Here is a 21,524-nt window from a genome sequence, read left to right on the forward strand (position 1 = left end):
CTAAACGTTTTGGGGGGTGGGGGAAAATACAACCTGTCTTTGTCCAACTGTAGTGTGTTTTCTATTTCTTCGTCTGGCAGAACAAACAGATGCAAAAGGCTAGGTTGTGTTTGTTTTTGTGGTGGCCCCACCCCCTTTGGTTGCTCTCAGAGAGCGTGCCTTGGTCTGCTCTCTTCCTGGTACTGATGCTGTGGCTGTTAACCATTCACTTCCCAGCCCCACAGCCCCTGGCTTTCGAGAAGCTGGTGTTTTGATGACTGGGCAACAGATTAATCATAAAAGAGCGCTGCATAATTGGAATGCAATTAAGTACCCAAATGTGTGGCTAGAGGGTGAAGTTAACCTTCCCACACTCTTGAAGCGAGTGTGACGGAGAAAAGTAACAACTCTGTGTTCTGGCGGGGCCCCTTGTCCCTCCCTCCCACATGCACACACCTCTATCTCAGGGACGCTCCGTTCTTCACACCCCCAGCCCAAACTTAAGTTTGACTCCAGCCTTCCTCCGGGAAGCCCGAGAAAAGAACGTGGGGGAGGGGGTTTGCCGCGCGCCTTCGTGCAAGGTTTCTGTCCCCGCAGTCTGGGGGGAGGTGTTGGACGAAGCCGCCCCAGTCCAGCTACAGCTTAACCCAGGTCCTAGTCCCGCCCTTTGCTCTCCTGCTTTTCAGTAAGTCCCTAGGCTCCTCCAGAAGGTGGGCGTGGGAGTCGCCCCAGTTCTGGCGCGCAGAGGTCCTCCCTGAGCGGTTCAGGGGGCCCCAGGCGGTAGCCACGTTTTGAGTCTGGCTGGAGGCCAGGGGAGGGAGCTGGGGTAAGGGGAGGGCCCTGAGGGAGGGGTCAGACGCCTTAGGAAAGAGTTAATGCGAGGAGGGGGAGGGGACTGGACTTAGTGCGCGGAGGAAGGCTCAGGTAGGGTAAGAGCGCTGGAGGGAAGCCGGTTACGGAGAGGGGAACCTGCAAATCTGGGTTCAGAGTGAGGGGCGCTTCCCCCCACGCTGCACCCTCACCCCCTGGCCGCCAACTTCCAGCCGCAGCGGCGACTTTCAGTTTCATTTCCACGGACCTTCCTGCCTGGGCCGCAACAGCCTCCGCGATGCCCAGTAAGTTCAGCTGCCGGCAGCTCCGGGAGACGGGCCAATCCTTCGAGAGTTTCCTAGTCGTTCGGGGACTGGACCTGGAGACGGATCGCGAGCGGCTGCGAACCGTTTACAACCGCGACTTCAAGATCAGGTACGAGCTGGCCCACCTCCAGTGCCCAGGAGCGTGGGCCCACAGCGCCGCCGCGACCCCGGCTTCGGGACCACCCTTCCCGCTCCAGGGCTCGGAGAGACGCAGCTCCCGCTGCAGCGCAGGCTGGTCCAGGGGTGGCGCGGACCTCCCCTCCCGTGCCTTGCCCACGCCCCGCCCGCGCCTCCCAGAGTCTCCCCCTGATCCGTCCGCGCCGGGTCTCTGCCGAGAGCCTCCCGAGCTGCCGTGACCCACAGCCTGGAAGCCGGATCTGTGCCCACACGCACGCACCGCTCGCGGAGGGGGGGGCCTGGAGCGAGGGGGGGGCGCACGCTTGCGTTGGGGGAGGGGAACCTCCAGAGGAGGACGGGGTGGGGGGCAGGAGAGCGGGGAAGGAGCTGCCTGCCGGGGTGCTGCCAGCTCTGGCACAGGCTTGTTGGGGACCCCGGCCCCCTTGTTGCGGAGCCGCTATCTCAGAGAGCCGAAGAGGCCCAGCGTAGGCGCGAGAATCTCTGAGAGCGCTCGTAAGAAGCCAAGAGCACAAACTGCGTATGTAGCAAACCTCCATTAGCACCTGTGGCTTCTCCATGGAGACCCAGGGCCGGGGGCTGCTTCCTGGAGGCCCCGCTCACCTTGGAGCCGAAGGCTGTTATGTTAGGTCTCCTGTTCTCTTTACCAAATCAAAGCGACTTGCGGCAAACCAGTGTGGTGCTTCAAAAAACGCCTCCATCAACAGGTCCTGGGGCCAGAGGATAAATGCAAAGACAAACAAATATGGGGCGGTAGGGAGTTGGAGCTGAATCAAGGGACTCCTGCAGAATTGGGGTGTCTGCAGACCAGAAGGCCACTGAGCTGGCTAATGAAGTTTCAGAGTTGGTGGAGGTGGCAGGAGGAGGTGGAATCTTATTTTCAGAAGTGGATGTCACATTTTGACAGAGACATTAACTGTTGCTTGAGCAACATATGAAAGAAAGGCCAAAGATGGTGAGAACCCTTGTTTGTGCCTTCAGGAAAACTGCACACAGCCCGGGCAGCCGGTCTGCAGCTCCCTCTAGTACTTGGGGAGATAAAAGAAGCCTGATAAGGGAGGAGAAAAATGCTGGTGGGAAAGGAAGAAAGAGCCCGACCTTGGAGTACAACCTGTCAATACTCCATGTACACAGACCCACTGATCAATGTTCACAAAGCTCAGCCGAGCTCTGCTGCCGCTCCAATACGAAGGAGGACTTCACTGTGTAGTGTTGGAATGGGACTGTGGCCCTAGAGGCTTTCTAACCAGCAAGGGGAGGGAGAGGAGACAGCCTCTTGGCAAAATTGAGCCTAGCAGGCCTGAGGGTTGAAAGAGCCAAAGTGAGCTCTTAAAGAGCTCAGAGGTGCCCAACTGAAGTTTAGTCAAGCTTCATCACTTCTAAACCAAGGGCACATGGCATAGTTCACTACTGGAGGCAACCGGCCATTTGGGAATTTGTCCTGAAAATCAAGTGCATTGTTACCTGTGAATTTAGGGATTCTCAAAAGTAGCTTTTACTCTATGTGCCCTTTCTTTTTTTTACACAAATAAAAAAGCAGTTGCCTGTAATTGTTAGGGATATGATGGAGAAAGCAATGTTGACCTTGGCTTTGAAGGAGAGAGAATGTTTTCAGTACGTGGGAGAGGAGGAAAAGTCTCAGCGTAAGTTCCTACCTTGAGACACAAAGAATCTGAGCTGGAGAGAACCAGGTAATTTTCCTGGTATTAAGGACCATCACGAGGGCCACCCCAAGGGGCAGAAATAGGTTCTGTTGTCATGCCATCCCCACAGGGTAGGGGAGACTGGATTAGGAGCAGTTTCCTAGGCAACCTTTTTAAAGATTATTTTTATGGGAAAGGCAGATTTACAGAGAGGAGAGACAAAAAGATCATCCATCTGCTGGTTCATTCCCAAATAGCTGCAGTGAACTTGCTGAGCTGATCCAAAGCCAGGAACCTCTCCCTGGTCTCCCGCACAGGTGCACAGGTGCAAGGCTTTGGGTCTTGCTATCTCCCCAGGCCACAAGCAGGAAGCTGGATGGGAAGTGGAGTAGCTCGAGACATGAACTGGTGCCCACATGGAATCCTGGCACTAGCAAAGGAGAAAATCAGCCAAATGAGCCAACAGGCTGGGCTCCCTAGGTAGCTTAAAGGAAACCTGCAGTGCTGTGAAATCAACCCTCATCCTCCTGGTAGGAATGTATTGCTTCTTGCTCTGGGCTGTCATAGCTCACCCTTCATACCTTGGGAAGAGCCTGGTTACAGACACACCAGCGCTGTGTCTGTCCTCGCATCCATCCCCACCACATCCTCAGCCTTGACTCCAGTGTGCATCTGCCCTGTATGCAGTCGAGGCCTGAGGAGTATGTGCAGAATCTGATTCAACGAGTTGACGTACTAGAGAATGAGCTGAAAATAGCTGGGCAAATGAGGAGATTCCAACACAGGAAAGAAGTGCCTTCCAACTAGATTATTTTATGATGCTGTCAAGCACTCTGCCCTGCACCCTGTGCCTTAACCCAGCTCACGCACATATTCAACAAGGCCTGCTGTGCGTCCCTGCCTGGATGCCTGCCTCTGCAGAGTGGACTCTGGCGGAGTGGCACATGTATATGCAAACCAGTGAAAGCACAGCTCTGCGAGTGCTCGTGGGGGTGCTCTGCCCTTTAGAGGTTTCGTTTGACTCTGAACAGTTATCTAAACGTTCTACTTCCCCAATTGTACAGAGTACGAATTGGGTTGATGTTGTGGCTGAGCAGATTAAGGCGCCTCCCATGGCAGCCGCAGTAGTATAATAGGAAAGCCGCGGAAGACGGCTTGTACCCTTGAATCCCTACCCAAGGTTGAGTTGATGGACTTTCTGGCTTCGAACCTGCCGGCCTTGACTGCTGCACACTTTGAGGAGTGAGTGAGCTAATAAATGGAAGATCTTTTTGCCTCTGTCTTCCTCTCTTCTGCTTTTCAAAATAAAAAAAGCATTTCATTTGTCGTTTTGAGTCTGAGACTGAGGCAGCCATTGGCAGAGGCTGAGAGCTGCATGAGGTGCTTGCCTTCCACGCCCAAGGGCCTGGTTGGAGTCCAAACTGCCCATTTCAGCAAAGGCTCACGTGAGGTAACAGGTTACAAAAGTTCCTGCTACCCACATGGAAGACTCAGGGTGAGTTCTGAGCTCCCAGCCCTGGCTGCTAATGGACATTTACAGAAGTGAACCAGCAAATAGAAGACCTTTCTCTGACTCTTTCTCTCTGCTTTTCGAATGAAATGAAAATAAGTGAATAGAAAATTTGTTCAAAAGTCAGAAACTGCTGTAATCAGGCTTTTGAGACATCGTACTGCCTTCTGATAAGGAGAGTGGTGGCTTAGTGGCAGGACTTTCATTCACATTTTAAAAAAATACATTTGATTTCGTCCCTGATATGCAGATTTCACAAAACACTTTGTACCTTTGAAACAATAATCTTACCCCCTTCTCTCTGATTTTTTTCTTCTATTTGATTTCAATTTTATACAAATCTTGCTCTTGATCCATTAATGAGCTCAGCAACCCAGTTTGTGAAACACAAAATTCATTTATTTATTTTGAAGGCACATTAGCAGAGAGTTGGATCAGAAATGTGACAGCCGGGCCCTGAACGGACACCCCTATGGGATGCCAGTGTCATAGGTGGTGGCCTAACTGGCTGGACCACAGTCCTAGTCCTTAGAAGTCCTTTGAAGGTTGCTTCCAAAACTGATGCTATCATGTTACTGTTGTTGTCTTAGGAGTCGTTTACTTATTTTAAAGAGTTACAGAGAGGAGGGGAAAGACGGAAATTTTCCATCGCGAATTCACTCTTCAGATGGCTGCAATGGCCAGGGCTGGACAAGACCAAAACCAGCAGTCAGGATCTTCAGCTGTGTCTCATGTGGGTGACAAGAGTCCAAGCATGTGGATCATCTTCCACTGCTTAGCGCAGGCCGTTAGGGAGCTGGATTGGAAGTGGAGCAGCTAGGTCATGAAGTGGTACCGATTTAGGATATGGTCATTGTAGGAGGTAGCTTCACCAGCTATACCACAACTCGGATCCTCCCATATGCACCACTTTCATCATGTCCTAAAGTAACATTCTAGCTTTTGGCCTTTTCTGAATTGGGTCTAAAAAGATGAAGTTGTTATTCACCCAGTAAACAATAGCAGCCAAAGATAAGGCAAACACAGACTGCACCTGTATGGGAGACCCAGAAGAAGCTCCTGGCTCGTGGCCTTGGATCAGCTCAGCTTTGTTCCAGCTGTTGTGGCCCCTTGAGGAATGAATCAGTGGGTGGAAGATCTTCTGTCTCTTCTCCTCGCTCTTCTCTGTATATCTGACTTTCCCAATAAAAAGAAATAAATATTTTTTTAAAAAAACTGATAATAATTAAGCCTCAGAGGTCGGTGTTGTGGCACGGCAGATTAAGCCATCGCTTGGGACACTCGCATCCTCTGTTGGCATGCATGTTAGAGGCCCAGCTGATCTGCTTCTGTGTCCGGCTCCTTTCTGAAGCTTCTGGGAAGCAGCGGCTGAGGGCTTGGTTAGTTGAGGTCCTGCCATGCACATACGAGCCGCAATTGAATGGATTTGGTGCATTCCTTTCCCATGATTGCATAGTACTCCGTAGTGTGAGTTCCACCAGCTGATTTAGCCATCTCTTTGTTGATGGGTGGGTGTTTGGTTTCAGATTCTTGACCCCTGCGAATGACCACAGTGCACATCCTTGCATGTCTGTCATTACACGTGGGTATATTGTTTTCCAGGGAATATGTTCCCAGGAATGGGATCCTTGTGTCTTCAAGAATCCCTGAATTTCACATGTCAGTGGGTGCCACCAGATTGTTGCCAGCAGTGTGTGAGAGTTTGCTTTTCAGCATAGCCACAGCAGCGATGCATGTTAGGATTATTTTTCATTTTGACAGTCTAATGGGAATAAAGTGATATCTCATTTCTACTTTAATTTGCATTTGTCTATAGTTAGAGCTGATTTTCATCTTCTTGGGCTTCTGGATTTTTTCCTTAAATTGAATGTTCAATTTTTCCCTTGAGTTGTTAGTCTTTTCTAAGAAAATTTGTGTTAAAATTAACCCTTTGCCTGTTGTCCACAAGCACTTTTCTGGTTGATCTGTTGAATATGCTTATAGGGTATCCAGTCTAAATTAGAAAATGTTCCCTGGAAATCGAGGTGACAAGATGTATATTACAAAGTATGCTTTTTCTCCACAAGAATATAGGAAGTCTGATTTTAAAACTTTGTGGTTTTTTTGGTTTTTTTGGGTTTTTTTGCTGTAAAAGAATTTTAGACCAGGGCTAGGTTTGGTAAGTTTGAGCAATAGCAGGAACAGACATGGAAAATAATTTGAGACATTCTTAGGAGGTAACTTTTTGACTACCTTATGTTTTAGCTTTTGTCTTCTCTTAAAAGGCAAATGACCTGGCCATCTGGGACCTATAGTCCCTGTTGGTAACATGTGCTTTGAAAGGAGCCAGCACTTACAGCCTTGTTAATTTACTTTCTTTAAAAGGCAGTGAGTCAGACAGAGATCTCCCATCCACTGGGTCCACTCCCCAAATGTGCAGCAGTAGCTAGGGCTTGAGCCAGGCCCAAACCAGGAGCCTAGAGCTCAGTCCACATCTTCCAGGGAGATGACAGGGAACCCAAGTGCTTGAGCCCTAGCCTGCTGCCTCCTGGGGTGTGCATTAACAGGAAGCTGGAATCAGTATGGGGCATCCCATACTCTTAACCATTAGGCCAAACCTGGCCTCAAGTAGTTACTGAAAGCAGGGTATGCCCTCCCTGGTTTTGGGGTTTTTTGGTTGTTTTTCATTTTGGGGTTTTTTTGTTTGTTTTGTTTTGTTTCTCAGTCCCCACAAAGCCCTTCCCTTACTTCCCTGCACTGAAGAGGGAGCCTGTCCAAGGCCCCTACACAGTGTTTCTGCAAAAGCATTGCAATGAAACATATAGGTCATTCTTAACAGTATTAGAGATGGCTGTGAAATCAAGGTATGGTGGGGAGAGGAGGGGTTGCTGTGAGATACCACCTGCAGCTCTAGCATCCCATACGCACCAGTTTGTGTTCCTCGCTGCTCCACTTCCAATCCAGCTCCCTGCCCAAGGTGCCTGGGGAAGCAGCAGAGGATGGCCCAAGTGCTTGGGTCTCTGCATCAGAGAAGCTCCCGACTCCTGTCTTCAGACTGGCTCAGCTCCAGCCATCATGACCAACAGAGGGAAGATGTGTCTCCTCCACCTCTCTTTATATCCCTGTCTTTCAGTTAAATGAATCTAGAAAGAAAAAAAAATAACAGGGGGATGTCAGGAAATTAATCGGAAATGGAATTTAAAGGTTATTTTGGTGCAAAAGAATTTGTAAATCCATGCAGTGTTTTCATAATAAGCACTTCCCGTTGACCTCTGGAGACCCATCAGAATCTGGCTGCTGTAGGCACTGAGTTTGTGCCCTTTGCCACTGACAGGTGACCTGGTGCAAGTTCCCAGTGACCTCCTCCTCTTCACTTCCGTTATTGCAGCCCTCCACAGCGTTGGATGTGGGTGCCTGATTTTGAATCTTGATTTTTCTCCTTCTCTGCAGGGTTTCTTTGCTTCACTTTCCTTTCCTCCCTGGGCTTTTCTAGCCTCGACTCTTCTCAGGTTACTACTCATGCTCTCTTAGGGGATCCCAACTCACTTTCTTGGTTGTATCTGCTGCCTGAGCACTCCATGGTATTGGCCTTGGCTCTGACCTGAGTTCTCAGCTTCTGCCTCATCGCCACAAGATTCTCCAGCCACAGCGTGTCCACATCCAAAAGGCACGGCTCTCCCCGCACCCACTCCAGGACAGTCCTAGACTCCTTCCTCTTCCATCCTCCATTCCCTCTTCCTGTCAATCACCAAATCCTGCTCATGGTTGCCAGCCCCAGTCCCCTCCTCTTCTATCCCTACCACTGCCTGGTTCAGGCCTTTAGTTAACTGGACAATTATGATCAATGGCCTTCTTCTAACTGGTCTCCCTGCCTACAGTCTTGCCTCCAGCAAATCCATCCTCCAATCCTGATGCCAGAGTGATCTGAAATGCACACATGATCTTGCCACTCCCCTGCTTAAAACCCATCAACCACAGAGGTTCTGTAACCACAGGGTAGCCTCTGACGTGGGCTCCAAGTAAGTTGTTCTCCTCCTCTTCCCGCTACTATTTTTAGTACAGCTATTGCTACTAATATAAATACTAACCACAGTAGCTAATCTTTACTCAGCATTTTCTCTTCTGCTTTTGGATGATTTATTATCTTTTCAAAAACAGATCATAGTCAATTCACAGTTTTCTGAATAGTGCCATTACTCATTGCCTGGGGTGAGGGAGAGGGGCAGAGTTGCAGGCAGGGTACACCAGAGATAAAAGTTCAGAACTGCAGGATCTGGTTCCTCCTGAGGGATCCTGCTGCTTTAACCTTGAAAGATAAAGAGGTATGCTAGGTCAAGATTGGCTTCCATTCCCTACAGAGCCTCAAGGGGGCAGGGCTGTCAGTGGGCCCCCCTCTACAGTGTCCTTGGGCTTCTGGGTTACCAGCAAGGGAAAGACAGCGGCTGACATCCAGGTTCAGGAACAGGCTTCTTGGCCTGGCATGCAGAACCGCATGACCTGGTCCCTTCCCTCCTCTGCTGCCTCCTGCTGCTCCCTCTCCTGCACTTTGACACTAGTAAAACCCCACTGTATGTGAAACTAACCATCACTCAACCTTACCGAGGTCTCCTATGTGCCAAGCCCTGGGCCAAAAGTCACTGCAGGGCCAGTGTCCTGGGATCAGCCTCACAGCCACCCTGCAAAGCAAGTCTTGCTGTCCCTATCTCCTGGAGGGGAAATTAAAGACTCGGACAAGTGTAGTCCCTGAGCTGACGCAGTCAGAGTGGCCAAGTGGGCAGCCCCAGCAGCAGTCTCACGTCTGTCCTCTGGCTTGGGCACCTCCCGTATGCCTGGGCACCTCCCGTATGCCTGGGCAACATGCAGTCGTACTTTAGACAGTGCCCCTGCTGCTGTCCCGCACCCTGTTGGAACCTACGTGTGCTCCTCCAGGCAGAGCCTGCACCTCAGTATCTGTGAACGCCCAGCATCTAGCATTGTGGCTGGCACATAACAGGCCTCTGTAAGCATTGATTGATTGACTAAACTGAATTCCAGGCACTGGACCTTGAGGTCATTGTCCTTCTGACACATTTTCCCTGTCTTCACCTTCTCTAGGCACAAGGCCAGGCTATTTGGTCTCTGGAAAAGGAGTCCTTCCCTTCCTGCACTCTTTGACCTCGGGTGGATGCTGTCTGAATAGCCACCTTGCCCACACTCTGGACAGCTCTGCTCTCCCGCCCTCCCTTCTGCAACTCCAGCCACCTCTACTCTCCTTCCGCTTCCCCTGCACCTCAGTTCTTTCCTCTGAGTTGTTTGCATTTTTTTTCTGTGCCAAATAATTTGAGCAAAAAAAAAAAAAAAAAAAAAAACTTTTCTTGCTTTCTCTTTCCTCAGTCTTCCCCATCAGTGGCCTGAGGGGGTGGGCTTTCTCAGATGTGTGCAGTCTACACCCTGCTCTTCCCACCCGTTCTAATTTTGCCTTTCAAAGGCCCATCGCCCTCTGATTTCTCCCTCGCCCCCTAACTTTGTCTTTGGGCCCAGCGTGTCCAGCGCAGCGACCCTCCCTTCCCTCCCTGCTCCACTGCCACCCAGCATCCCCTGGCCCTGACTTCCCTCACTTCCTAGTCTCCTCTGCTTCTGGCAGCTTTGGGACCCCCGCCCCTGGCTTCTCCTCCATGCTGTATGGAATGAAGATTGCAAATCTGGCCTACGTCACCAAGACTCGGGTCAGGTTCTTCAAACTCGACCGCTGGGTCGATGTGCGGGTCCCAGAAAAGAGGAGAATGAAGCCGGGGTCAGATATCAGCAAATACCACAAGTCACTGCTAGCCAAGATCTTCTATGACAGGTGTGTGGGGAAGTGGGGTGTGAGTTTGTGTGTATTGGGGCAGGGGTAGGGGCTGGGCAGGACATGGGGAAGGGGCTGGCTGGTGCAAGAAGCAATGAGGTAGCCTCAGCTTGGCTCAGGTCCTCTGCTGCTTCCAGGGCATCCCTGCTCCAGACCCTCCTGCCTCAGCAGCACACCCCCCACAATTCAACTCCCATTCTCCCCAGGGCTGAGTATCTTCACGGGAAGCATGGGGTAGACGTGGAAGTCCAGGGACCCCATGAAGCCCGAGATGGGCAGCTCCTCATCCGCCTGGATTTGAACCGCAAGGAGGTGCTGACTCTTAGGCTTCGGAATGGAGGCAGCAAACCTGTCACCCTCACTCACCTTTTCCCGCTCTGCCGGACACCCCAGTTTGTCTTCTACATGGGAGACCAGGAGCTGCCCTGCCCCCTGGGCCCTGGTGAGTAGTAGGTTTGCTAAGGGAAGAGCTCCTGGTGAGCAGGGAGAGGCAGGGCCAGTGCTCTGGGAAGCACGCTCTCCTGTCCCTGCTGGCATCACAGTCATTGTTCCTGTCCATTGGGCTCCTCCTGCCTCGGGCCAGGGCTGTCTGGGGGCAGGTACCTCCAGTCCTCTTCACACCACCATTCTCATCCAGGTGAATGCTATGAACTCCACATCCACTGTAAGACCAACTTTGTGGGCTACTTCCCAGCCACGGTGCTCTGGGAGCTGCTGGGGCCCGGCGAGTCGGGTTCGGAAGGAGCTGGCACTTTCTACATAGCCCGCTTCTTGGCTGCTGTGGCCCACAGCCCCCTGGCTGCACAACTCAAGCCCTCGGCTCCCTTCCAGCGGACTCGGATTACTGGGAATCCTGTGCTGACCAACCGGATAGAGGAAGGAGAGAGACCTGACCGGTAACTGACTCATCCCCACCCCACTCCAGGCCATGCCAGGCTGCAGGTGCCCTGACCACCGCCCACTCTCCCTGCCGCAGCTTGTCTATACGTCTGGGCCCGAGGGCGCTTTTCTGTGGTAGGGGACACTTTGCAGGCGAGCAGCAGAGCTGAGGACAATGAAAAATTTTCCCTGGGTTACCAGTTGTTAGGGAGCTCACCGTACACATCACTCTCCTCATTTTTTTTTAAGATTTATTTATTTTTACTGGAAAGGCAGATTTACATAGAGAAGGAGAGACAGAAAGATCTGCTATCCACTGGTTCACTCCCCAGATACCCACAATAGCCAAGGCTGGACCAGGCTGAAGCTAGGAGCCAGGAATCCCATCCTGGTCTTATGAGTGGCAGGGACCCAAGTACCTGGGCCGTCTTCAGCTGCCTTCTCAGGAACATGAGCAGGAAATTGGATCAGAAGCAGAGCAGCCCAGACTCCAAACCAGCACTCCGCTACAGGATGCTGGCACTGAGAGCAGCAGCTTAATGCTCTTTTTGTTGATGATATAGATATATAGATATAGACATGTATAGATTTACAAAGACACAAGTCTGGAAGGTTTTACACCAAAAAATTAGTATTGGTTATCCCTGGAGAGTAAGCCTCTCATTTATTTCTTTCTACCTGCCGTCCAGTTGTCTTTAATGAGCATGTGTTACTTGTATGAGTTTCCCCCTAATGAGAGTGGTGCAGCCCAACAGTAAGCACACCCGGTGTCACTGAGCTGTGCCTTTGACCCTTGGTGGGGGGCAAAGAGGGGGAGTATTCCAGTATAAGGGGTATCACCCTGCCCCTAGAGACACATTCACAGTCATTTCTGGCAGCTTTTTTCAAAAGGGATTTGAAAGAAAGAGATCTCCAATGCACTGGTGCATTCCCCCAAATGCCTACAATGACCTGAAGTAAGCTACAGATAAAACCAGGAGCCTAGGACTTCATCAGGGTGGCCCTTGTAGATGGCAGGGATCCAAGTACTTGAGCCATCACCTACTGGTTCCAGGGTATGCATTAGCAGGAAGCTGGAATGGAGTCCAGAGCTGGGATTCAAACCCAAGCACACCCAGTATGGGATGTGAGGGCATCTAAAGTGGTGGCTCCAACACTCTGGGCTTTAACCCACTGCACCAACTGCCAACCGTGTTGGCTTTTCTCCCCCAACTCCTGCAGGGCTAAGGGCTACGAGCTGGAGATGAGTTTGGCCCTGGGGACATACTACCCACCACCTCGCCTCAGGCAGCTGCTCCCCATCCTTCTTCAGGGAACCAGCGTCTTCACTGCCCCAAAGGAGGTCGCTGAAATCAAGTAAGTCTGGCCCCTGTGCTCTGCACAGCCCACCGCCCTCTACCCCTGTGCCCTGAAGCCTCTGTCCTCGCGGGAATGCCTCACTAAGCACACACCATTTGCCAGGCATTGTTCCAGGTGAACCAGTCTGAAGAGGCCTTGCCCAGTCTGTGGCAGACGGTGTTTATCTCACAATTTCTTAAGCTTTTTTTTTTTTTTCTAAAAAAAGCTTTATTTGTTGGTTTGAAAAGTAGAATTACTAAGAGATCGAGAGAGTCAGAAGATCTTCCTTCTGCTGCTTTCCTCCCCTAATGGCCACAACAGCCAAGGTTGGACTAGGCTGAAGCCAGGAGCCTGGATTCCATCCAGGTCTCTATGAGTGCAAGCACATGGGCCATGCTCCGTTGCTTTCCCAGGCACGTTAGCAGGGAATTGGATTAAAAGCAGAGCAGTTGGAACTCAAAGCGGTGCTCATGGCATGGCTATGTTTCAGCCAGCAGCCTCACACTATTTGCTAGGACATTCTCCCAACAATCTCTTATATTAAAAAAAGTTTTTCTCCTACTGTGTCATGTCTTGAGTGCTATGAAGCCTTAAAGTGATACTAAACCAGAACTAAAGCAGGATGAGGGAATGGGCTAGTGCTGTGTTGCAGATTGTAGCTGGTCCTGGCCTCTTGGAGGAGATGAGGGTGTGAGTCACACCGGAGAGGATCTCGGGTGAAGAATATTCTGGCCCGCAAGCCACAATGCAGATGCTGAGCCAGGCGGGGGCATCCAGGACAACAGGAGTCGTGACTTCCAGCCTCCAGGCTGCCAGCCCCCTTGCGTCTCCCTGCCTTTCTGGTCTCCCCTACTCCCTAGTGCTTCCATCCTTCCACAGCTACAGAGGGGAGAGTGGTTGCTTCTGGGCAAGGGGCTGCCCTAACCCATCCTATTCCTGCCCCCACCACTAGGGCACAGCTGGAGTCAGCCTTGAAGTGGAGGAACTATGAGGTGAAGCTGCGGCTGCTGCTGCACCTGGAGGAGCTGCAGATGGAGCATGACATCCGCCACTACGACCTGGACTCGGTGCCCATGACCTGGGATCCTGTGGATAAGAATCCCAGGCTGCTCACGCTGGAGGTTGGGGATCGGTGCCAGTGTGGGGAGGGTGGACTCCAGGTGGCCGGCCCAGTGTTGCTGAGAGCAAGGCCAGAGCAGGAGCAGGGCCCATGCACCAAGGGGCAAAGCAGGGTGGTGGGGAAGACACAGATATTAACCCAACTCTGCTGCCTCCAGCTGTGTGACCTACAGGGACGCCTCCGGGTTGTGGTTTTTTGGTTTTGTTTTGTTTATGAGTTTTTGTTGTTGTTTTTAATTGGATGGGCAGACATGGAGAGATACCTCCATCCATGGGTTCCTTCCTTAAATGGCCCTAATGACTGCACCAGGGCTGCTCCAAGCCCAGGAGCTTCCTCTAGGTCTCCAGTGTGAGTGGCAGGCCCCCATGCACTTTGACCATCTTCTGCTGCTTTCCCAGGCCATAAGCAGGAAGTTGGATGGGAAGGGGAGCAGCCAGGGCATGAACTGGTGCGCTTATTGGAATGCTGGTGCTCCTGGCACAGGCCCAGCTTGCCACACCACCACACCAGCCCCACACACCCTTACTTTTACTGAGCCTTAAGTTCACTTTTCTGAAAGAGTTGGACTAGATACTTGTTTTTTCCTTTTTCTTTCTTTTTTTCCTTTTTCTTTTAGGATTTATTTATTTACTTGAGAGGCAGAGGTTTTTCCACTCACTGGCCCACTCCCCAAGAAGCCAGGAGCCTCTCTGAGGTCTCCCACATGGGTGGAAGGGGGTCCCCAAGCTCTTGGACTGTCCTCTACTGCTTTCCCAGGCAGATTAGCTGGAATGCAGATCAAAAGTCAATCAACCAGGACTGGAACTGGTGCCCATATGGTAGTGCACATTTACGCCATGGCACCAGCCCCAGAACTGGATACTTCTTAGAGCCTTTCCTAGATCTTAGAGCCCTTCCTGGCTCTCAGATTTTGAGCGTGTCACATCAGCCCCAAGTCTCCCATGAGAAAGGGTTTCTGCCCACAGATACTGGTGGAAAGGGAGAGGGCAAGCAGTATCAGGAAAGGCTTGCTACAGGCCGGGAGTTTTGAACAAGATTTTCAAGGTTGAGGAGGAAAAAATATTGGTCAAGAGTGAGGTGGGCAGTTGGGCGGTCTGGGAAACCAGCCGCCAGGTCCTGGAATCAGGCATTGCAATTCTGCATTAGGGAAGATTTGTCTCTTTCCCCTTCCCCTGGCTTTTGCCCTATCCTGTGGACAAAGAAAATAGGGTGCTGGGATGGCATGGCTAGCTCCTTGCGTTGGCTCAGAAGGCTGGAGCCCTTGCCAGCATCCACCAGGCAGCTGGAGAGCCCCGGATCAGAAGCTTGCTGTGTTCACACCTGTAGGTTCCCGGCGTGGCCGAGAGCCGTCCTTCAGTGCTACGGGGTGACCACCTGTTCGCTCTCTTGTCCTCCGAGACCCAGCAGCAGGACCCCATCACCTACAAGGGCTTTGTACACAAGGTGGAGATGGACCGGGTCAAGCTGAGCTTTCCTGTGAGGTGGGCGATAGGGACAGAGCAGCCTCCAGGTGTCCTTGTGAGAAGACACAGGGTGGGAAGGTTTTCTTCCAGGGTGCAGGGATGGCTGGGGTCCATGGTGCTGGGCAGCTGGCTTTCCTTGAGACACACAGAGTCCCATCTTAGACTGTTTTCCCTCCCCTCTACCCCAGCACTCATATACAATGCAGCTCTTCCCCTTCTCTCCCCTTGCCCAAAGCCTGCTGAGCCGCTTTGTGGATGGGCTGACCTTCAAGGTGAACTTCACTTTCAACCGCCAGCCCCTACGGGTCCAGCACAGGGCCCTGGAGCTGACAGGGCGCTGGCTGCTGTGGCCCATGCTCTTCCCTGTGGCCTCCCGGGGCGTCCCACTGTTGCCCCCAGATGTGAAGCTCAAGTGAGACTGGGGGTCACAGGAGCCGGGAGGCGGGAGGGAATGAAACCTGAAGACTTCCAATTCAGTCTTGTTCCCGTACCTCTGCCAGGCTGTATGACCGGAGTCTGGAGTCCAACCCCGAGCAGCTACAGGCCATGAAGCACATTGTGAGGGGTATTGCCCGGCCAGCCCCCTACATCATCTTTGGACCGCCAGGCACTGGCAAGACTGTGACCTTAGTGGAGGCCATAAAGCAGGTGAGGCTGGACTTGCATAGTGATAGCAGCCTTCCTCAGATACTGCTTTCCTTGTCTCTCCAAATGCACCTGTTTTCTGAACAACCATCGGTATGGCAGATCAAAAGTTGGGTCAGCTTGGCTATTGAGCACTGTTGTCTGTGTTGGGCACAGTCACCACTCACGTTTTGGTTATAATGGGCTTTTATATGGACAGCAATAGCTGTCCAGCATTTAAGGTGCTGTCGGGATCAGCAAGGGCAAGGAGATCAGAACAGGCCTTTTGTGTCATCATGGCCCAAGTCTGAGTCACCACTGAGGTCTTTTGATGCCGCCTCCCACACCACTTTTCTGCACCTTAGGTGGTGAAGCACCTGCCGGAAGCCCACATCCTGGCCTGTGCTCCGTCCAACTCAGGAGCTGACCTCCTGTGTCAGCGGCTCCGGGCCCACCTGCCCAGCTCCGTCTACCGCCTCCTGGCCCCAAGCAGAGACATCTGCATGGTGCCCGAGGACATCAAGGTGTCTAAGGAAGTGGGGATTGAAGGACTGAGGGATGGCCGCGGGGAGGGGGTACTGAATCGGGCGGTGGGGCAGGCAGCTCTCAGGGCAGACATTAGAATGGAAAACCTTGGATTCCAAGTTTGTTATATGAGCTTAGGTGGATCAGGACTCCTCTGTGAGCCTCTCATGTCTCCTCATCCATAAAGTGAGAGAGTGTTAAAACTAGGGGCCCAGAGCCAGCAGGGTGAAGAGGTTAGGTAGAGCCCTGCTGATTCTTCTTGGCCCACAACCCACAGCCCTGCTGTAACTGGGATGCCAAGAAGGGAGAGTATGTGTTTCCTGCCAAGAAGAAGCTACAGGAATACCGGGTTTTAATTACTACGCTCATCACGGCCAGCAGGTGGGGAGTGTGTGTAAATGTAGGGCTGGGGATGAGAGGCCAGCCTGACTGAGCATTGAGGTCTGGCTGTCACATGCTCCATGTGACCCACCTGACACCTCCCAGGCTGGTCTCGGCCCAGTTTCCCATCGGTCACTTCACACACATCTTCATCGATGAAGCTGGCCACTGCATGGAGCCTGAAAGTCTGGTGGCCATAGCAGGTAAGGGTTCAGGGTGGGCTTGCAAGGAGGGCCCCCATCCCAGCCTGGGGTTGGAGAGGCCCTCACTGCTTTCCCTTTCCTCCCACACCACTCTTGCCTGCCAGGGCTGATGGAAGTCAAGGAAACAGGCAATCCAGGAGGGCAGCTGGTGCTGGCAGGAGACCCCCGTCAGCTGGGGCCCGTGCTGCGGTCCCCACTGGCCCAGAAGCATGGGCTGGGGTACTCCCTGCTAGAACGCCTACTCACCTACAACACCCTGTACAAGAAGGGCCCTGAGGGCTATGACCCCCAGTTCATAACCAAACTGCTGCGCAACTACAGGTATGGCCCCCTTGCATTCTCACCTTCTCTCTTCCCACCCTTCTTGCAGTTTCCCTCCCTGCCAGAGGCTGGAACCCACAGCCCTTTCAATCCAAGGTGTGATGTAGCAGGACTTTACCTTGAGAGATGCGAGGGCTTGCCCCACCACTGCTCCCAGTGGTCTCTGACTTAGCAAGTGATCTCACCCCTGGCCAGTTGGCTTCTCTGTATATTAGGGGTTGACCAGTGTTTGTTGCAGGTCCCAAATGAAGTTACCAGGTAATCTGGGCAGAAATAAGAAATACCAGGAGAGTGAGAGTCCAGTTTTTCATCAGCCTACTCTAATGCAGCTTAGAGAGCTATACTCTTATTCTAGTGGATGGATCCCGACATCCAAAATGCGGAGAGGTGGGTCTTGGGTACAGTGGTTGAGTCACCGCTTAGGATGTCTGGATTCCTTATCAAGAGTGCCTGGGTTCAATGCCCAGCTCCACTCTGCATGCCAGCTTCCTGCTAATACACACCCAGATGATAACTCAAGTGCTTGGGTTCCTATCAGACATGTGAACAGGAGACCCAAATGGAGTTTCTGGCTCCTAACTCTGTCCTGGCCTAATGGGTATTTGGAGAGTGAACCAGTGGATGGAAGGTATCTCTTCCTCTCTCCTTTCTGTTTCCTTTTGTGTGTGTGTGTGTTTTTGTTTGTTCAGGGTTTTATGTAGTTGAAAGGCAGAGCTAACAGAGAGTGAGTTCTTTGATCTGCTTGTTCACTCCTCAAATACCTGCCAAGTTGAACCCAGGAGCCTGGAACAGCATGTGGTTTGAGGCAACCTCTGCTGCTTTCCCAGGCACACTAGTGGCGAGCTGGATTGAAAGTGGAGCAGCTGAGACTGGCACTGGTGCCCATGTGGGATGTGAGCATTAAGTGACAGGTTAACCTGCTGGCCCTTCCTCTTTCAAGTAAAGCAAATTAAATATATATTTGTAATGCCTAGGTCAATTCTAGGCTGTCACTAAAAATTCAGTAAATGTTAGATATTGTTGCCTCTTAGACTGAGGATTTTTTTTTTATTTTGTCCTTGACACTCCTGGATGAGATGCTGTCTGGCACCACATGTGGCTCACTTTCTGTGGTGTGCAGTGGCTGGCAGCAGGCATCATATCTGGATGTGTCCGGTAGTGTGGGGAGGGAGCACTTAGAGTAGGATCCCTGAGGGTGGGACAGAAGCAGTCTCGCCCTTGATCTGATCATACCCTTCTTTTCCCCTCCTGCCTCTCAGGTCCCACCCCACCATCCTGGACATCCCTAACCGGCTGTATTATGATGGGGAGCTGCAGGCCTGCGCAGACGTGGTGGACCGAGAGCGCTTTTGCCGCTGGGAGGGTCTCCCTCGGCAGGTGCGGGTGCCCAGGGCAGGGGGCTTGGGCTCCCACTCCTGTAGTACCCTCAGCAAGGCAAAAGGAGGGTCTGAGTACATGCTCAGGGCTTCTCTTTGTGTCACCTTGGCCCCGAGACCCCCTTCTTGCCTGGCAGAGATTAGGGGTGCACAGAAGAGGAGAAGGCAGCCTGGCTGAGGTGTCCCCCTGACCACATCCAGGGCTTTCCTATCATCTTTCATGGCGTCATGGGCAAGGATGAGCGTGAGGGCAACAGCCCATCCTTCTTCAACCCTGAAGAGGCCGCCACAGTGACTTCCTATCTGAAGCTGCTGCTGGCCCCCTCTTCCAAGAAGGGTAAAGCCCGCCTGAGCCCCCGCAGTGTGGGCGTCATCTCCCCGTACCGGAAGCAGGTGAGGCTCCAGTGGTGTCTTCTGCACAGCCAAGCCAGCAGGCACTAATACCAGACACTCCAGCCTCTGCTGCCTCCTGACTGGCTCCTAGGCACAGGGATCATGGCAGGAGAGAAGCAGCTGCACCTGTCCCTTCCTTACAGGTGGAGAAGATCCGGTACTGCATCACTAAACTGGACAGGGAGCTTCGGGGACTGGATGACATCAAGGACTTAAAGGTAACAACTTGCGCTGTTCCACATCCACCCCCTCCGAGCTGGCACCTGTGTACTCTGCACCTTGCACTCTTTGCCCCTGCTGCTGTCATCCGGCCCCCACTCACCCACTGCCTTGAGATGGAACTGGGGTTCACTATACCTCTTGCTCTTGGAGATCCCAACTCATGGGATCAGCGGCACCCAAGGAAGGGGTGAGGCCCCTGTCCTGAAGAGGAAGTCCACACTGCAGCCCGCCCTCTCCCACACCCTCAGTAGTCTGACTCTTCCTCTCAAGTGACAGGTCTGCATTGCCAGCTGCAAGTAACAATCACCTGGGGAGCTTTGCACACTGCCAAGGCCAAGGCCCCACCCAACCAACACGCACAGCTATCTGAGGGCAGAGTCAGGGCCTTGGTATTCTTTTATAGCTCCTTGAGCAATGTCACAGTGAAATATGACTGTTGCAACTGGCTGGAGGCCTCTCCCTGGGGAATTCTGAGCAGGAGGCCCAGGGCTGAGTGTTCTTCCTGAATACCTCCAGGGATGCTGGCTACTCCCAGTTCCCTGGTCTTTGCAGTGCCGTTTGCTGTTCCAGCCCACTCCTACCCCTTCCCTGGGGTCCACCTGAAATTCCTGCTTCCATAGGCCTCTGTCTTCATTCATCTACACTTGGCTCACAACTCAAGCTCCCCCTTGGCCACTCCCGGTCTCAGGCCCTGCCTCTCTCCTCCAGGTGGGCTCCGTGGAAGAATTCCAAGGTCAGGAACGCAGTGTCATCCTCATCTCCACCGTGCGCAGCAGCCAGAGCTTCGTGCAGCTGGATCTGGACTTTAATCTGGGTTTTCTCAAGAACCCCAAGGTTAAGGGGCTGCTGGGCGGTAGGCTTTCTTTCCTCCAGGGGGGCTCTTCCCTCCCATGACCCCCCACCCTCCCTGTTTTTCCTTCCAGAGATTCAACGTAGCTGTGACCCGGGCCAAGGCCTTGCTCATCATAGTGGGCAACCCCCTGCTCCTGGGCCATGACCCCGACTGGAAAGCGTGAGCATTCTCCTCCCCACTTACCCCTTCTGGGCAGCCACAGCCCCCAGCCCGGGGCAGGTGAACATCACTAAGCACCTGCTTAGGGCTCAGTTAGTCCTCAGACATGTTTGTCTTCACGACACCCCCAGTCCTACTTATGAGTTAACTGCCACTGCAGGCTAAGCGATCATAGGCCCGTGTGGCAGGAGCGAGGCTGAGCCTTCAGAGGCTCCTGGGTGCAAACATCCCTGTACCCCACAGATTCCTGGAGTTCTGTAAAGAAAACGGGGGGTACACTGGGTGCCCCTTTCCTGCCAAACTGGACCTGCAGCAAGGACAGAACTTACTCCAAGGTCTGAGCAAGCTCAGCCCCTCTACCTCAGGTATGGCTTGGCCCGGGGTGGGCCAGGTTAGGGGACGGTTGCAGGCGGAGGAGGTAAGGAAGGCAAAGCACACCGCCTCTCATTCTAGGGCCTCATGTTCACGACTGTCTCCCCCAGGAGCGGGAGAGCGAAGGGGGCCTGTCCCTGCAAGTCGAGCCAGAGTGGAGGAATGAGCTCTGAGAACACAGCAGCCTGCCTTCTCACACCAGCCAAGCCTTAACCTCCTGCCCGGCCCCAAATTGAGAACCCTGCCTGAACCAGAACCCAGCCAAGCTGCCCCTCCGAGGGACAGGCAGGCCAGGGGAGTGGGGGTGGCAGTTTACAAGCCAAGCCCTCTCACCCCCTCCCCTGCTGGGAGAATGACACATCAAGCTGCTAACCGTTGGGGAGGGGGGGAAAGCAGGGGAGGGAGAAAAACTCTGATAACAAGATTTTGTTCTATGCAAAAGCCTCCAGTGTCTTCCTCAGCTCTGCCTGGTGGTGGGGGTCTGGGTGTGTGTGTGGGGTTGGAGGGGAGGGCCTAGATTCCCAAGCACCTAGGCTGACCTTCTAAGACCCAGTGAGACTGTTACACCCTGCTTAGTGCCACACCCCTCCCTGCCCCCACACCTCCAGAGGAAACCCAGTGGGTCGGGAAGCCACCCACAGGTTTCTAACTTTAGCCCGGGCTGGACCACTCCCCTCACCCGCCTTCCAGGCCCAGAGCCAGGTATGATCTCATCCTTTGCTCAGAGACTCCACCCTGCACTCCTAAGTCCTGCCTTTGCGGGATGGCTGGGGCAAGACACTTGAAACAAGAAAAAAAAAAGATGGGACATGGAGCCAAACAGGGACCAAGAGAGGGAGAGAGACAGGAAGTAGCTATACACACATTGAAGCCTGTCGCCTTTTATTCATGCCCCTCCCCAAGTACGAGATGAGGCCCCTGACCCAAGCAGAAATCCCAGTTCTCTCCCCCAGACACATTCCTAGGAGCCAGAAGTGTCTAAAGTGCTGGTGTGTGACCGTCCTCTGAAGGCCAAAGGCAGCAGTTCCTTGGACAAGGTGGCACAGCAGCGGGAGCAGGAGGCACTCCGTCCAGAGAAGGACGGGC

At 52.8% G+C, this 21,524-nt stretch overlaps 1 protein-coding gene across 6 annotated transcripts; it reads left to right on the top strand.

Annotated features, from left to right (window-relative positions):
* The first annotated feature begins 832 nt into the window (after positions 1-832).
* On the top strand, positions 833-20,879 carry MOV10 (Mov10 RISC complex RNA helicase). 6 transcript variants are annotated; one of them, XM_036494575.2, is made up of 21 exons: positions 833-903; positions 1,023-1,224; positions 10,006-10,209; positions 10,416-10,651; positions 10,847-11,105; positions 12,310-12,444; positions 13,379-13,547; positions 14,873-15,027; positions 15,245-15,421; positions 15,510-15,657; positions 15,999-16,157; positions 16,436-16,539; positions 16,645-16,742; positions 16,847-17,063; positions 18,323-18,440; positions 18,641-18,832; positions 18,976-19,050; positions 19,763-19,888; positions 19,978-20,066; positions 20,310-20,431; positions 20,520-20,879. In XM_036494575.2, the coding sequence occupies exons 2-21, from the start codon at positions 1,088-1,090 to the stop codon at positions 20,609-20,611; spliced, it is 3,012 nt and encodes a 1,003-aa protein (XP_036350468.2). In that variant the 5' UTR covers positions 833-903; positions 1,023-1,087; the 3' UTR covers positions 20,612-20,879. The 6 variants fall into 6 exon arrangements, with proteins under 6 accessions (XP_036350468.2, XP_036350467.2, XP_058516040.1 ...); XM_058660058.1 differs by lacking the exon at positions 833-903 and adding an exon at positions 8,261-8,401 and having other exon boundaries at positions 1,085-1,224; positions 9,477-10,209; XM_036494574.2 differs by lacking the exon at positions 833-903 and having other exon boundaries at positions 912-1,224.
* Positions 20,880-21,524: the final 645 nt, after the last annotated feature.

This window comes from Ochotona princeps, chromosome 2 (genome assembly GCF_030435755.1).
Source record: "Ochotona princeps isolate mOchPri1 chromosome 2, mOchPri1.hap1, whole genome shotgun sequence".
Lineage (NCBI taxonomy): Eukaryota > Metazoa > Chordata > Mammalia > Lagomorpha > Ochotonidae > Ochotona > Ochotona princeps.

Excerpts from the sequence above, each read along its gene's own strand:
- MOV10 (XM_036494575.2), top strand. The coding sequence starts at position 1,088 with ATGCCCAGTAAGTTCAGCTGCCGGCAGCTCCGGGAGACGGGCCAATCC. Across the intron at positions 18,441-18,640 it reads GGGAGGGTCTCCCTCGGCAG|GGCTTTCCTATCATCTTTCA; the intron begins GTGCGGGTGCCC and ends GACCACATCCAG. Across the intron at positions 18,833-18,975 it reads TCTCCCCGTACCGGAAGCAG|GTGGAGAAGATCCGGTACTG; the intron begins GTGAGGCTCCAG and ends CCTTCCTTACAG.